We start from the raw sequence: 14,143 nt of genomic DNA on the forward strand, positions 1-14,143 counted from the left end.
TTATCAAAGATTAGGCCAAACATGGCCAGTGGAGTTTAACATTACTCCATGTATTGATAAATACAAAGATAAAAAACCAAATGTGACCTATTACCTTAATGTGGAGAGACTTCAGGGTGCTCTGGTGCAGAGGGGTCGAGGTGCACTTGTTCTGGAGTCAAAGCTAGCATGCAAGTACAGCAGATAAGCAAATTGAATGTTTGCTCTTGAAGAAGGATGTATTGTTGCAACCTGTAGTAGTGTGCAGTTTTGGTCCCCTTATTTGTGGGAGGAGGTAATGGCACTGGGAGGTAGTTTGGAGGAGCTTCTCTAGATTGATCCCAGAGCTGAAGGGTTTGGGATAGAGGGATTGACCAGTTTAGGCCTAAACTCTGGAATTTGAGATCAAATTGAGGTATTCAAGAAGAGGTATGGATAAAAGATGGAGCTGATGCCTCCTCTAAGGGGTAGCAATTTTAAGACCATTGAGAAACTACTACTCCCAAAGGGTTGAATCAGTGGAACTTGCTACCCTAAAATGCAGTGGATGCTGGGAGGAGTGACAGACTTAAAAACTGGTAAGGAGTTGAAGAGATATGGGGAAGAAGGCAAGAAAATGGGAGTGAGAAGCAGATCAGACTCTGGGCTAATAGCCTAACTCCACTCCTGTACCCTTATGAACTCCTTTCCTAGGAAGGAGGGATTACAGCAGACCCAAGATTTTTTTAAAAATTAAAATCAAGGACTTGAAAAATATGGTGTGGTGTTAAGGAACACAAACTGAAGCAAATTTAACAAATAGCTATGGATCCAGACTGCACAGATGTTTCATATTTCAAATCTTTATTAACTGCACAATGTTGAACAATTTGACAATGGTAAACAGTAGCTGTAAATAGCTTCACAATACACAAGTAATCTTTTACTTAAAGTTTAAAGGTAGAACTGATCCTCAAATGCAAAAGGAATCAGTAGCAGTTAAAACAGATTTAGTAATGACAGTGAGCTGGTTAGGCAATAGGGCCCCGTTTCAATTGGGCTGAACTACAGTTTAATACTGACAAATCCTGTAAGCCATCTCCTGCAAGATCAGGAAGCTGTCACTTCTAAAAGTAAGCTTACCAATACAGACCCACCCTGATATCTTGGTTAGGCACTTTCAAAATCAGAACCTGACATGAAAGTTTCTGCCTCCCACCACACTGAAAGTTCTGGTACTGGAGAGGGAAGAGTGGGAGAGCAAAAAAAAAGTGAAAATCAGTTCAGAAGCAAGAGTGTAAGCAGTTATAAAATGTTTCATACCCTCAAATGAAACGTGTTTTAGTTTTATTTGAACTTTGAGTAAAAATAGGGTAGAACAAGCAGACAAACCACTTTAGAATTTTTGCTAGTGCACATAGTTTGTAGAAAACAAAACATTGTTCTTAAAATACGAGGTCTGTACAAAAGCAGGCAAGCTAGCTTATTGCTTCAGTTCTCAGATCCATTTTAGTCTTGTTTGGCATCTTTCACACTCCTCTTAATCCGAGAGTAGGGGCTGATGGTATCATCCATGATGAAGTCATACAGCACTTTCACCCAGGATGAATATTGTGGCAAGTTGTCATAATAATCAGCAGCAATTTTCTTCACCTAAGGAGTACCAAGACAGTTATATAAACAATGAAGTGCAATACTAAAAATGTAGAATGCAATACTTGGTGAGAACTGCTTTTTGAAGCAGCAGTATAGCCAGAATACTAGCATCATTGCCTTCCTGGAAGGTATCTGGCAAAAAAAGCCAGTAGAAAGTGGCACATGTCCATCTCCTTTGAAGTGGAGGATACAGCCCCTGAATTCATGGGGATGGGATGCAAATACCAACATTAGCAGACTGACATTTCCACAAAGATTTTGGCTTTAAAAACTAGACTGCACATGATTCTCTACTTTATTCCTCTTGTGAATAAAATTCTTGGTCTGACAAAGATAAGGCTGGAAATTCCATTTTGAAGAGTCACTGTTTAGAAGCAGCTACCTGCTTACCCTGCAGTAATCATATGGAGATTGCAAACCTCCATTCTGTGCAATACTGTTTGGCAGTATTTGAACATTCCAAGGAGATAACTGATTAAAGCAAGCATATACTGCTAATCAGTACACAGGGGAGATAGGGATTAGACAGGTACAAGTACAGCCAATAAATGAAGTTTAACTAAAATCTGAGTCTAGTATTAAGTGTATGAATTGAACCAAAAAAAATCAGCTTCGGTCAAACCTGCAAGTCTTGCACCAACAGATGGAGTGGAAATAAGTGCATCATCAACTTTTGAAGTGGTTAAATATCAGGAGTGGTTACTCAACTTTTAGGGTTTAGTTGCAGCTGCTAACAAGTTTAAAACCAGAATCACTCCATTATAATCTCTTCTGGAGGAGAGGCAGCATCCCCAATTAGGGAGGCCCAGGTTAAATCTCATCTCAGAAGTGGGTTAATTTGGCTATTGTATATTTGATTTACTTGTGAATTTGATTTACAGCACATCTAAAGACTGTCAACCTGAAATTACTAAGCAGGACTACTTCTGTCAAACAGAAGTGTGAGAGCAAGCAATCCCACTGCCAGATGAGAACTCCGTTCTGCAGTACTGACATCCAGTCAAACAGGGCAATTAATCAATGTAGTGCCTCCAGAATCTGGAGTGTTGACTGCAGAGTACATTGTGAAAGACAAGACTGAAACATTGGCCACAAAATCTTCAGCCAAAGTGCAACAGGGATGATCAATATCAATCTTGTAGTCCTAGTACACAGAAACCAGTCTTCAGCCAAATAGATTCACTCCAAACAAACAGTGAGACATTGGATACTGCCAAGTCTGTGGACCCTAATAACATTAATAATACCAAAGCCCTGTGCTCCAGAATTTAAAAGGGAGCTTACAGGACAACTTTTTCTATGGAGGGTGGTGTATGAGTGGAATGAGCTGCCAGAGGAAGTAGTGGTACAATTACAGCATTATAAAAAAGGCATCTGGGTGGGTATATGAATAGGAAGGGTCGAGGGGGATATGGGCCAAGTGGGACTAGATTAAAGATATCTGGTCAGCATGGATGTTGGACTAAAAAAAGAAGTCTCTGTGCTGTACATCTGACTCAGCTGAGAAATACCAGTTTCAACTCCCAATTAGAGAACAATAGTTTGATCTGAGATAACCAACCAGATGTCTTCAGTATCCAACTGGTGTCCTTCCTACAATGGCTAATATGGAAAGGGGTAGCATCCTTTCATTAGCCACATCTAAACTTCTAGCAATTCGAACAGAACAGGCCCTCCATGTTGTGCTGACCTGTGAACTAATTTAAGCCCATCCCATCATCCATATGCTCATCCAAGGGCAGACTGTTTAAATGCTGCTAATAGAACAGAACAATACAGCACAGAACAGGCCCTTCGGCCCACGATGTTGTGCCGAACTTCTAACCTAGATTAAGCACCCATCCATGTACCTATCCAAATGCCGCTTAAAGGTTGCCAATGATTCTGACTCTACCACTCCCAATGTGGCTGTGTTAACTACATGGAATGCCCTGTCTGCCAGAGTAAAGAACCTGCCTGACATCTGGCTTAAATCCATCACCCCTCAAAAGCGGAGGTAATCATCCCAAGGGATGAAACTGTCCACCCTATCTAATCCTCTGATAGGTCTCCACTAAATCCAGTTACCCTGCTTCTCTCCAATGAGAACAGACTCAAGTCCCTCAACCTTTAAGGCCTTCCCTCCAGAGCAGGCAGCATGCTGACAACTCTCCTCTGCACCTTTCCAATGCTTCCACATCCTACATGTAATGGGGTGACTAGAACTATACACAATATTCCAAGTGAGATCACACTATTTTGTATAGCTGCAGCCTGACACTACAGCTCTGGAACTCACCATATGCCTTAATGGCACTATTAACCTGGTGGCAACTTCCAGTAGTCTATGTACATGGACACCATGATCCCTCTGCACATCCACACTACCAAGAATGTTTCTATTGACCTAGTATTCTGCCTTTTTGCTATTCTTCCCAAAGTGAACCACCTCATTTATCTGCATTGAATTCCCTTTGTCACCTCAGCCCAATTCTGCAGTTTATCCAAGTCCCCCTGCAACATTCTTCCACTGTCCAGCACTCCAGTTTTAGTGTCATCTGCAAATTTACTAACCCACCCACCTATGCCTGTGTCCAAGTCACTTCTATTTAAAAAAATGACAAACATTGGTCCCAAAACAGATCCTTGTGGCACACCACTAAATGGAATCTGGGTAGAACATTTCCCATAACTACCACTGTCTTCTTAAAGAAAAGTTTCTAATCCAAATGCAACATCACCCTCAATCCCATGCCTCTGCATCTTCTCCAGTCTACCATGTGGAACTTCTTAAGGCTTGACTGAAGTCAATGTACACCACATCAACAGCCCAACCCTCCTCCTCAGTCACCTTCTAAAAAAAAAAAAAAACAAAACCTAAACAAAACTGTTTTGTCAAGGGCAGGTTGTGTCTCAAACCTATGTTGCCCTATCTCCAAAAATTGTTGCTTGCTAGGTGACAAATACTCCTATTCTTTCCAAAACCCTTTTCCTACAACAGACAAGGCTCACCTGGTCTCAAACATATTTTAAAAATGCAGTAGGTTTTAACTACCAGAAAACTTCCAGAATACCAGTGTGAAGACTGGGTCAGTTTGGAGCAAAGCTGCAACTTTAATAGTGCGCCAATAGATTTGAACAGTTGTGTTGATTGCAAAGTGGACTTAACGAACAAGGAATATTCTTTGCACAAAATCATGACTCAAGAGTTTACTAGGAACCAGACTGCTTGCTAATCAGAAGCAAAACAAAATCAAAAAAAGCATTTAACAGAATGTGGAGGCTTTTTCCAATTAAAGCTTTAAACTACAGATAGCTTCCCTAAAAGTCAGATCGGACTTTTAAAAAAAGTTTAAAACATACTCACTTGAGGAAGCCGACACCCTGGAACACTGGGGAAGTCATGGTGTTCATTGTGATATCCTACATTGAAGGTGATCATATTAAGGGGCCCATAGTAGGAGTAGGTTTCGTGACCTTTCAAAAACATATAATGTTCAGCAATGAAGTGCCCAGAGATAGGATGCAGACCCATACCAAGGAGAGATCCTGATAGCATGTACACAATGGATTTCACTCCCAAAAAATAATAAACCAGCAGGTTAAAGGTTAGCTGAACAATCAGATTGGCGATTTCCAGGTAAGTGATGGGTTTGGGGTTGATGCAGAGTGGGCGAATAGCATAGAAGAGTGGCTGCAAGATGACCCAAAATAGCTTCCTGAATCTGGTGCAAAAAAACCATCCCTCAAAGTCAGTGGGAATGTCCACATCAATACCATCTCCACCCATGTAACGGTGATGATCCATGTGATACCTCTTGAAGGAGATTGAATATGGTAGACCAACAGGGAGGTTTGCAAACATACCAAAGTAACGGTTCAACAGGGCATGCTTGTTTCCAAAGGCAGCATTGTGAGAAATTTCATGGATAGCCAGTGTTATGGAATGGTTGACACATCCACCAAACACATAGGCCCAGAAAATCACCCATTTCCAGTCTAAGTCCTTCACGAGGTAAAAGGCCAAAAGCTGAATTGCTACCATCATTGAGACGATCCATTTTAGGTTGGGATCTGGGCCCATCAGCAACTTAATCTCAGGGTATTTAGCTGAAAGACAAAGAGGCCAGTTAGTTGAAGCAATGAATTCAGTCAATTTCAAATCGATCTTCTATTTTGTGGTGACTTCTTAAAATTGTCTAAGTGAGGTACTTACCATAGGAAGTACTTAATTCAAAATCATTGCATGTATTCAGAAGTGACTAGACATAGCAGTTGGGTGAGTGACTAGAGTTGGATGATCAATGATGATTGGTGGAGCAAGCTCAAAATTAAAAAAGGGCCAAATTGTTTCCTCCTGCTCTTAGGATTCTGCAGTTAGCCAAGGAATTCAGTATTACACAATAGGTATTAAATGCAATATTAGTTAGAGAGACTCCATTTCTTCCCTTCAACTTGAGAATGTACAAGGATTGACACTTAACTTGCAAGAAAAAAATCCCTCAGGAAAACAAATGGGATTTCCACTACACATTGGAAACTATTTCCTTAACCACCAGTCTGATATTTGTTGAACTTAAAAACAGTGATGCAGTATTTGATGTTGAAAGGAAAGACAAATTAAGTTGTTTGAAAAGAAATCAAAGTTCGTTGCCACACTGATCCAAGAAAAAAAGTCATGAACATCATTAACCCAAATCTAGAATGCAACTAGAAGAGCCAGATTGCAGTCAGCTAGACTAAGAGGCAAAGTATCAGATTCTGGAAGGGAGCATTTGTTAAGAAACTTAGCAGGTCTGGCAGCATCATGGAAAGGAAACAATGTAGAGTCTACTATGTCTTCTTCACAAATCCTCTAGAGTCTAGACTATTAATTGTGTGTCTCCATAGAAGCTGCCAGATCAGGGCTCAAGAGTCAGATGTACAGTACAGAAATGCACCCTCCAGTCCAACTCATCCATGCAGACCATATATCCTAACTGAATCTAGTCCCATTTGCCAGCACTTGGCCATATCCCTCTAAACCCTTCCTATTCATATACCCATCCAGATGTTTTTAAAGGCTGCAGTTATACCAGCTTCCACCACTTCCTGAGGCAGCTCATTCCATTCACCCCACCCTCTGAAAAAAGTTGTCCCTTTAGGTCTTTAGTCTCTCCTCAACCTCAACATTCTTTACTCAGTCAGCTGGTACAGCTGGGCTGTACTATTTGGACCAAAAGAGCAGCAACTTAGCTATTCTACTTTAGGTTTCCACTCAAAGCTTGAAGTCATCCAAGAACCTTCAAATAAGCATTCTACTCTAGGTGTTACACAACAGATGACTATTCAGCCAAGCCTAGGCCACCATTCAAAATCATGGCACATCTTTTAGCCTCCACTTTTCTGCCCACTAACCCCTTGACCATTTTAAAAACCTTTTCCTTCAATTTATTCAGTGTTCTCAGCATCCACTACACAAGTAATGAATTTCACATTCATGATCCTTTGAAAGAATTTCTTGTTATAGAAACAGATGCAGCAAATTAAAGGATGAGCTTTGTTCCAGACTGTCCAAGAAAAATCCTTTCTGCATCTTTGTAAATCCCTTTTAGCATCTATACTTTGAGCATATGCTCATTCTTTTTAGCTCCACAGGTTACAAGCCAAAATGGTTCTTGAAAACAAACTCATCTCCAGGATCAGTGAATCTCCTGAATTGCCTCCAATGCAAAGACATCCCTCAAGGTGACCAAAATTGTAAGCTATATTCCTGATATGGCCTCACTAAATGCCTTGTAAAGATATAAGGTTCTCTACTTTTGCAGTCTATCCCCTTAGCAAAAAAACAGTTATTAGCTTTTTAAAAGGAAATGAAAAACTGAATATTAAATTGTCAAGTTTTGATTTATTCAACTTCACTATCCATAGCCACTTTGATATCTAGAATCTGTTAATGATCTGGGGATCAAAACCAGATACAAAGGAGTCAGAGCTAGAGGGTGGAGAGAATTGAAGGGCTGCCAGTAGTGGCAGATGTATATGGATGGGATAGGTATGAAGGGATATGGACAAAATGCAGGTAAATGGGATTAGTTTAATTGTGAAAACTGGGCAGCATGGGCAGGTACCATGCTGTAGATCTGAATGAACTCTGGTATCCCAGTGGCTACATCTTACCAACTGGAGATCCATTTATCCCAACTCAGCTTTGTTGATTTAGCTAGAGACAGATGTACAGCATGGAAACAGACCCTTGGGTCCAACCAGTCTATGCTGACCAGATATCCCAACCCAATCTAGTCCCACCTACCAGCACCTGGCCCATATCCTGCCAAACCCTTCCTATTCATATACCCATCAATGACTTAAATGGTGCAACTGGACCAGCCTCCACCACATCCTCTGGCAGCTCATTCCAGAGCTATACCACCCTCTGCATGAAGAGGTTGCCCCTCAGGTCCCTTTTAGATCTTTCCCCTAACTCAAACCTATGCCCTCTAGTTCTGGACTCCCTGATCCCAGGGTAAAGACTGCCTATTTATCCTATCCATGCCCGTTAATTTTGTAAACCTCTATACGGTCACCCCTCAGCCTCCGACACTCCAGGGAAAACAGTCCCAGCCTGTTCAGCCTCCCTATAGCTCAAATCTTCCAACCCTGGCAAGATCCTTGTAAAGTCTTTTCTGAACCCTTTCAAGTTTCAGAGCATCTTTCCGATAGGAAGGAGATCAGAATTGCATGCAATATTCCAACAGTGGCCTAACTAATGTCCTGTACAGTCGCAACATGACCTCCCAACTCCTGTACTCAATACTCTGACCAATGAAGGAGAACATACTAAACACCTTCACTATCCTATCTACCTGCGACTCCACTTTCAAGGAGCTATGAACCTGCACTGCAAGGTCTTTGTTCAGCAGTCACTCCCTAGGACCTTACCATTAAGGTGTATACATCCTGCTAAGATTGGCTTGCCCCAAAATGCAGCACCTCATTTATCAGAATTGAACTCCATCTGCCACTTCTCAGCCCATTGGCCCAGATCCTGTTGTAATCGGAGGTAACCCTCTTTGCTGTCCACTGCACCTCCAATTTTGGAGTCATCTGCAAAACTTACTGACTGTACCTCTTATGCTTGCATCCAAATCATGACAAAAGGATCTAGCACCAATCCTTGTGGCACTCCACTGGTCACAGGCCTCCAGTCTGAAAAACATCTGTTCAAGAGAATTACCCTAATCCTATGGCTTGTCTGGAAATCTAGGCATAATGCATCTACAGATTTCCAAATGAAGATGTCACAAGCAGCATGGACAAAGAACCAACATTAATCAAATTATTACTTTTCATAAGACCATCCTAACTGATCAGAAAGTGTTTTACTTCCCCAATTGATTCCAACAGTTTCCTGCTGATATTCTTAGTTTACCTTTTTTGTAGAAGGTGTTCTATTTTAAATCCACTGGAACCTTTCTAGTGAAAGTTTGAAACTATAAACCTGTGAATCCACCATCTTTGCTGCCACTTCCTTTCAGACTGCAGAATATATACACAGTCAGGACTTGGAGGTGTTTACTGTGGAGAAGGACATGGAAGATAATAGAATGTGGAGAAACAGATTTGACATCTTGAAAAAAATGTCACCATTAAAGGTAGAAGACAGGGTAAAAACAATGACTGCAGATGCTGGAAACCAGATTCTGGATTAGTGGTGCTGGAAGAGCACAGCACTTCAGGCAGCATCCAAGGAGCAGGATAATAGATGTTTTGTACAAAAGCCTTTCAAGAAGGAGTGGTGAAGAATTCCTTTTCAAGCTGGAGGCCTGTGACCAGTGGAGTGCCACAAGGATTGTGGGTCCACTGCTTTTCATTTATATAAAGGATGAGGAGGTGAACATAGGAAGTAGTTAGTTTGCAGGTGATACAAAAATTTTAAGTGTATGACAGTAAAGGCAATCTCAATACAATGGGATCTTGATCAGATGGGCCAATAGACAGAGCAGAGGGTGGAGTTTAAATTTTAGATAAATGAAATGCTGCATTTTGAAAAGATGACTCACACTTAAAATGTTAAATTTCCTGGGGAGTGTTGCTGAACAAAAGGTCCATTGTTCCTTAAATGTGGAATTAGCATTCCTACAGCTGTGGAAACAGGCCCTTCAGCCCAACAAGTCCACACTGAGCCTCCAAAGAGCAACCCTATGACACCTGCTCCCCATATACCCCTGACTAATGCAGCTAACCTACACATCCCTGAACCTATAGGCAATTTGGCTTGGCTAATTCACCCAACCTGCACAGAGTCAGATGTACAACACAAACACTTTGGTCCAACCCAATCTCATCCCACCCAGCCCATATCCCTCCAAACCCTTCCTTTATTCATATACCCATCCAGATGCCTTTTAGATGTTGCAATTGTACTTGCTTCTGCCACTTCTTCTGGCAGTAGCTTCCATATCTTTGGATGGAGGAAACCCATACAGAGAGAATGTCAGCTTGGAGTTTACACACTGAGTCAGAGGCTGGAATTGAACCTGGGTCTCTGGTGCTGAGACAGCAGTGCTAATCACTGAGCCACTATGCTGCCCTGCTGTGGAGTTGCAGGTAGCTAGAAGTGACAAATAAAGGAAAGTATAATAAACAGTGTATTGAGCATAGGAGTGGAGGTCATGTTGCTGTTGTACAAGATGTCGGTTGGGCCAAAAAAAGTGGCCTATATACAATTCTGGTCTCCCTGCTATTGGAAGGACGTTGAAGCTTGAAAGGGATCAAAAAATTTTAAAAAAAAAGAGATAAGGATCAGATTGAGCTACAGGGAGAGGCTGAATAGGCTGGGGCTGTTTTCCCTGGGGTCTCAGAAGTAGAGGGGTGATCTTAGATGTTTATAAAACAGAGGGGCATAGATAGGGTAAATGGACTTGCATGGAAGATGCTAGTCCAAAACTAGAAGGACTAAGTTTAGAGTGAGGAAAGATTTTAAAAAGATTACCCAAGGGCATTCAGAGGGTGGTGTGTGTATGGCATGAGCTGCCAAAGTGGAGGAGGCTGGTACAATTCCAGCATTTTAAAGTCATCTGGATAGGTACATGAATAGGAAGGGTTTAGAGGGATAGGGTTCCTATGGAGGGCAAAAATGGGACTAGATTAGTTTAGGATATCTAGTTAACATGGACAAGTTGAACTGAAGGATGGTTTCTATGCTGTACATCTGCAACAGATTTGCCAGTTTTAACCAGAACACTGCAGTACAGGCTATTTGGCCTTTGTTGTGCTGATCTGTGAAACTTATCTGAAGCCCACCTAACCTACATCATTCTGTTTTCATGGATATTAATCCAAATGACCATTTAAACCCCCTAAAGTTGGAGTCTATTACTGTTGCAGGCAGTGCTTTCCACAGCCCTACTATTGAGCAAAGAAACTACCTCTGACACCTAGTCCATAGCTTGAAATTGAGGAGTGATCAGATATGTCCCCTTGTGCTAGCCATCATCTGATGAAAAGGCTCTCACTGTCCACCCCTGACTATTATCTCAGATGTCTTAAGTCACCTCTCAACCTTTTACCAAAAAAAAAAAGGTCTCAGTATCTCACCTCAGACTTTCCTCCATACCAGGCAACATTCTAACAAGTCACCTCTGAACCCTTTCCAAACCTTCTATATCCTCCCTATATGGCAGTGACTAGAACTGTAAGCAATATTCCAAACGTGGCTGCAGAGTTTTGTACAGCTGCAGCATGACCTCATGACTTGAAACTCAACCCTTCACCAATAAAACCCAACATGTTACAACTGGGGTAAACCCCTGTTAATTTAAACCAGTAACACAAGATGCACTGTGCTATAATCTTAAAATTTGAGGGACAAAACTATCCCAAAAGTCACTAAAGTTAATTAACAGCTTTAAGTCTAGAGACATAACTTGCAGCTATTTAAAACTCTTAAGCCTCTTACCTCCCACTCAATACTAGTCTGATTATGCTTCATCAGGGTCTGGATAAATAAAGATCTAGGATTCAGAACATAAATCAGCAAATTACTTGATGGCACCCCCCACCTCCAAGGGATAAACACTACTCAGTAGGCAACAATCACTGACACAGGTTGAAGATAGATAACTGAAGATAGACAATGCTGTTAAATCAAAATGAAATAGATCATATTAAACTGGCTGCTCTCACATCTGCAATATGTGATCAGCTGATGACTTCAGTCTAAAGTTAACCCTAACTAGCCAGGACAGTCAAATGGCTGCAAGAAATTTATCCAAAGTGGCCCAACTTTAAGGTTTCAAAGTGGACTCTAGAAAACCTCAGTGGAGGGTAGAGGGTGTTAGACCTTTACATCCATTGTTGGTACTGCACAAAATCTCAAGATTTCATTTTTTAAAGAGTGGACCCAAAAATGGGGAAGCTTGCCAAGTTGTTTGTCCAATCAGGACTAATTGTGGACAGTCAGTAGTATGGTAACAGACTGGAGCATGACTGCATTTATGCTTGCAATAAAAGGAAAAACAGTTTCCTACCTGCAGAGAGGATTACACTGAAAATAGACTCCAGTCAAACCATTCCCACTTGCTTACATTTGGCCTAAGCCTCCAAGCATTGCATGCTTATCTAAAAAGATATTGAAATGTAATTGTACCTACATCTCACTTCCTCTGAAAGTTAATTCCACACAAGATACCCAAAGATGCCCTTCATTACTTTCAATGTCTCTCCCATTTAAAATCTGCCCTGGTTTTGAACTCCCAAGGGAAAAGACCCTTACTATTCAGCTGTACCAAGTCACCCACAATGTCCTACACTAGTAGGAAAAGTCCCAGCCTCTAACTCAAACCCTCCATTCCTGGCAACATACTGGTAAATTTCTTCAAAACTCTGGTTTAAATAGCCTTCCTAACACATTGGTTAGAACAGCACACTAACCAAGAGGTGGCTTCACCAGGTGTCATGTACAACCTCAACATGTTTCAAATCGAGTGAGCAAAGTTTGCTAAATGCTGTAACCATTTGTCTATATGCGATGTAAAATTTCAAAGAATTGTTCTTGAATCCCTAGATTTGTTCCACTACACTCCCTAGGGCACTACCATTAACTGTTAAATTTCTGCCCTTGTTAGTCTTACCAAAATGCAAAGTCTATTTATTCAAATCAAATGCCATCTGCCACTTCTGCCCATTGACTTGATCAATATTTTGTGATCTTAGAACAATCTTCACTGTCCACTATAGCAACAATGTCATTTGCAAGCTTACTAACTAGGTGTATTCTCATCCAAGAGAGACTTATTGGTGAGTGTAACACAGCTGTTGCCTGTAACCAGATAGTGCCTACTGCCCCATATCTGGTGCAAAGAACCTGGAAATAGAGAAAGATAAGAGGTGACCTCAACAAATACTATGAACTGTTGCAATGTGAACTTACTACATAACCCTCCTATAAAATGTTTGTCTGCGTAATAATGCAAGGGCTGAAGGGTGTTCCAGTGAGGAAAGGATTGGCTTACAAATTTAAGTTAAAATATTTACCAGACAACTGTTATAATCAGGGACTGAATTTTATAGTACTTTAGCTTTGACAACCTGGTCAATAGTTTGATTTGAGTATCAGTAAGATTAAAGCAGTTTGTTAAAAAGAGAACAGAGGACAGGAGATCTACTCAATATTTAAAGAAACCTTTTGCTTCCCTGGCATGTTTGTTTGACAACAGGAAGCTCAAAATCCAACATGGGATTGTTTGCTGGCACAGTAAAAAGTGTTGAAAATTCCCTTGTGAAAAGCTATTAAGCTGCTTTGTTACAGGTGGCAAAGCCACCAGCAATGGAACAGTACATTTGGGAAGATAAAGAGCTATTATACAAAGTGAGCATCATTTTCAAGTGCATTAAAACCCATTTTGACTGTGGTGATTACATTATGATCCTTTCCAAATCAAACTAAATTATCACAACTTACAGTATAACTGTAAAATACATAGTTCAAATTAAAAGTATTACACATTCCATGAGGCCAGATAACTGCAAAGGCAGGAATAGAAACCAAGTGAACAGAAGGATTAGAGTTCAAACCAGCTAAGACATAATAAACAGATTCTAGCTGAGGAGCCAAAGTAAAACATTGTTAATTAATTCCACAGCCTCAGCCTCAAGGGAGGAGGGGAAGTAGCAAGACAGGAAATAAATACAATTAAAGTCAGATTCACTACTGTGCAGAGGTGGTCATTTGGTGACCAAATCTGCACCAACCTCCTGATGAAGATCCCACCTCAACCCTGCATTTATCATAATAATGCTAACTGGCCCACACTTCTGAATTCAAGGGGAAAATCAGGTTTGAAAAATTTACTAGGATTCTAGAGGTCTAACAAAGTATAGATAAAGGGAAGGAATGGATGTAGTTTGTATTTTCAGGTGCTTGAAAAGACAATGCTACTTAATTCTGGATTATAGGTGCTGGAAAAGCACAGCAATTCAGGCACCATCTGAGGAGCAGTAAAAAACCAACTTTTGGCCAAAAAGCCCTTCATCAGGAATGCAGGCAGAGTGCGTGAGACTGCAGCAT

At 40.9% G+C, this 14,143-nt stretch overlaps 1 protein-coding gene across 2 annotated transcripts in view; it reads right to left on the reverse strand.

Moving 5' to 3' along the window:
- Positions 1-805: 805 nt before the first annotated feature.
- degs1 (delta(4)-desaturase, sphingolipid 1) overlaps positions 806-14,143 on the reverse strand; it is a 38,363-nt gene continuing 25,025 nt past the window's right edge. For both annotated transcript variants that reach the window (XM_072550670.1, XM_072550675.1), the window contains exons 2-3: positions 4,961-5,703; positions 806-1,611 (exon numbers count right to left, since the gene is read on the reverse strand). In XM_072550670.1, the coding sequence (XP_072406771.1) occupies positions 1,468-1,611; positions 4,961-5,703 (887 nt within the window). In that variant the 3' untranslated portion in view covers positions 806-1,467. The remainder of the gene's footprint in view (positions 1,612-4,960; positions 5,704-14,143) is intronic.

This window comes from Chiloscyllium punctatum, chromosome 3 (genome assembly GCF_047496795.1).
Source record: "Chiloscyllium punctatum isolate Juve2018m chromosome 3, sChiPun1.3, whole genome shotgun sequence".
Taxonomy (NCBI): domain Eukaryota; kingdom Metazoa; phylum Chordata; class Chondrichthyes; order Orectolobiformes; family Hemiscylliidae; genus Chiloscyllium; species Chiloscyllium punctatum.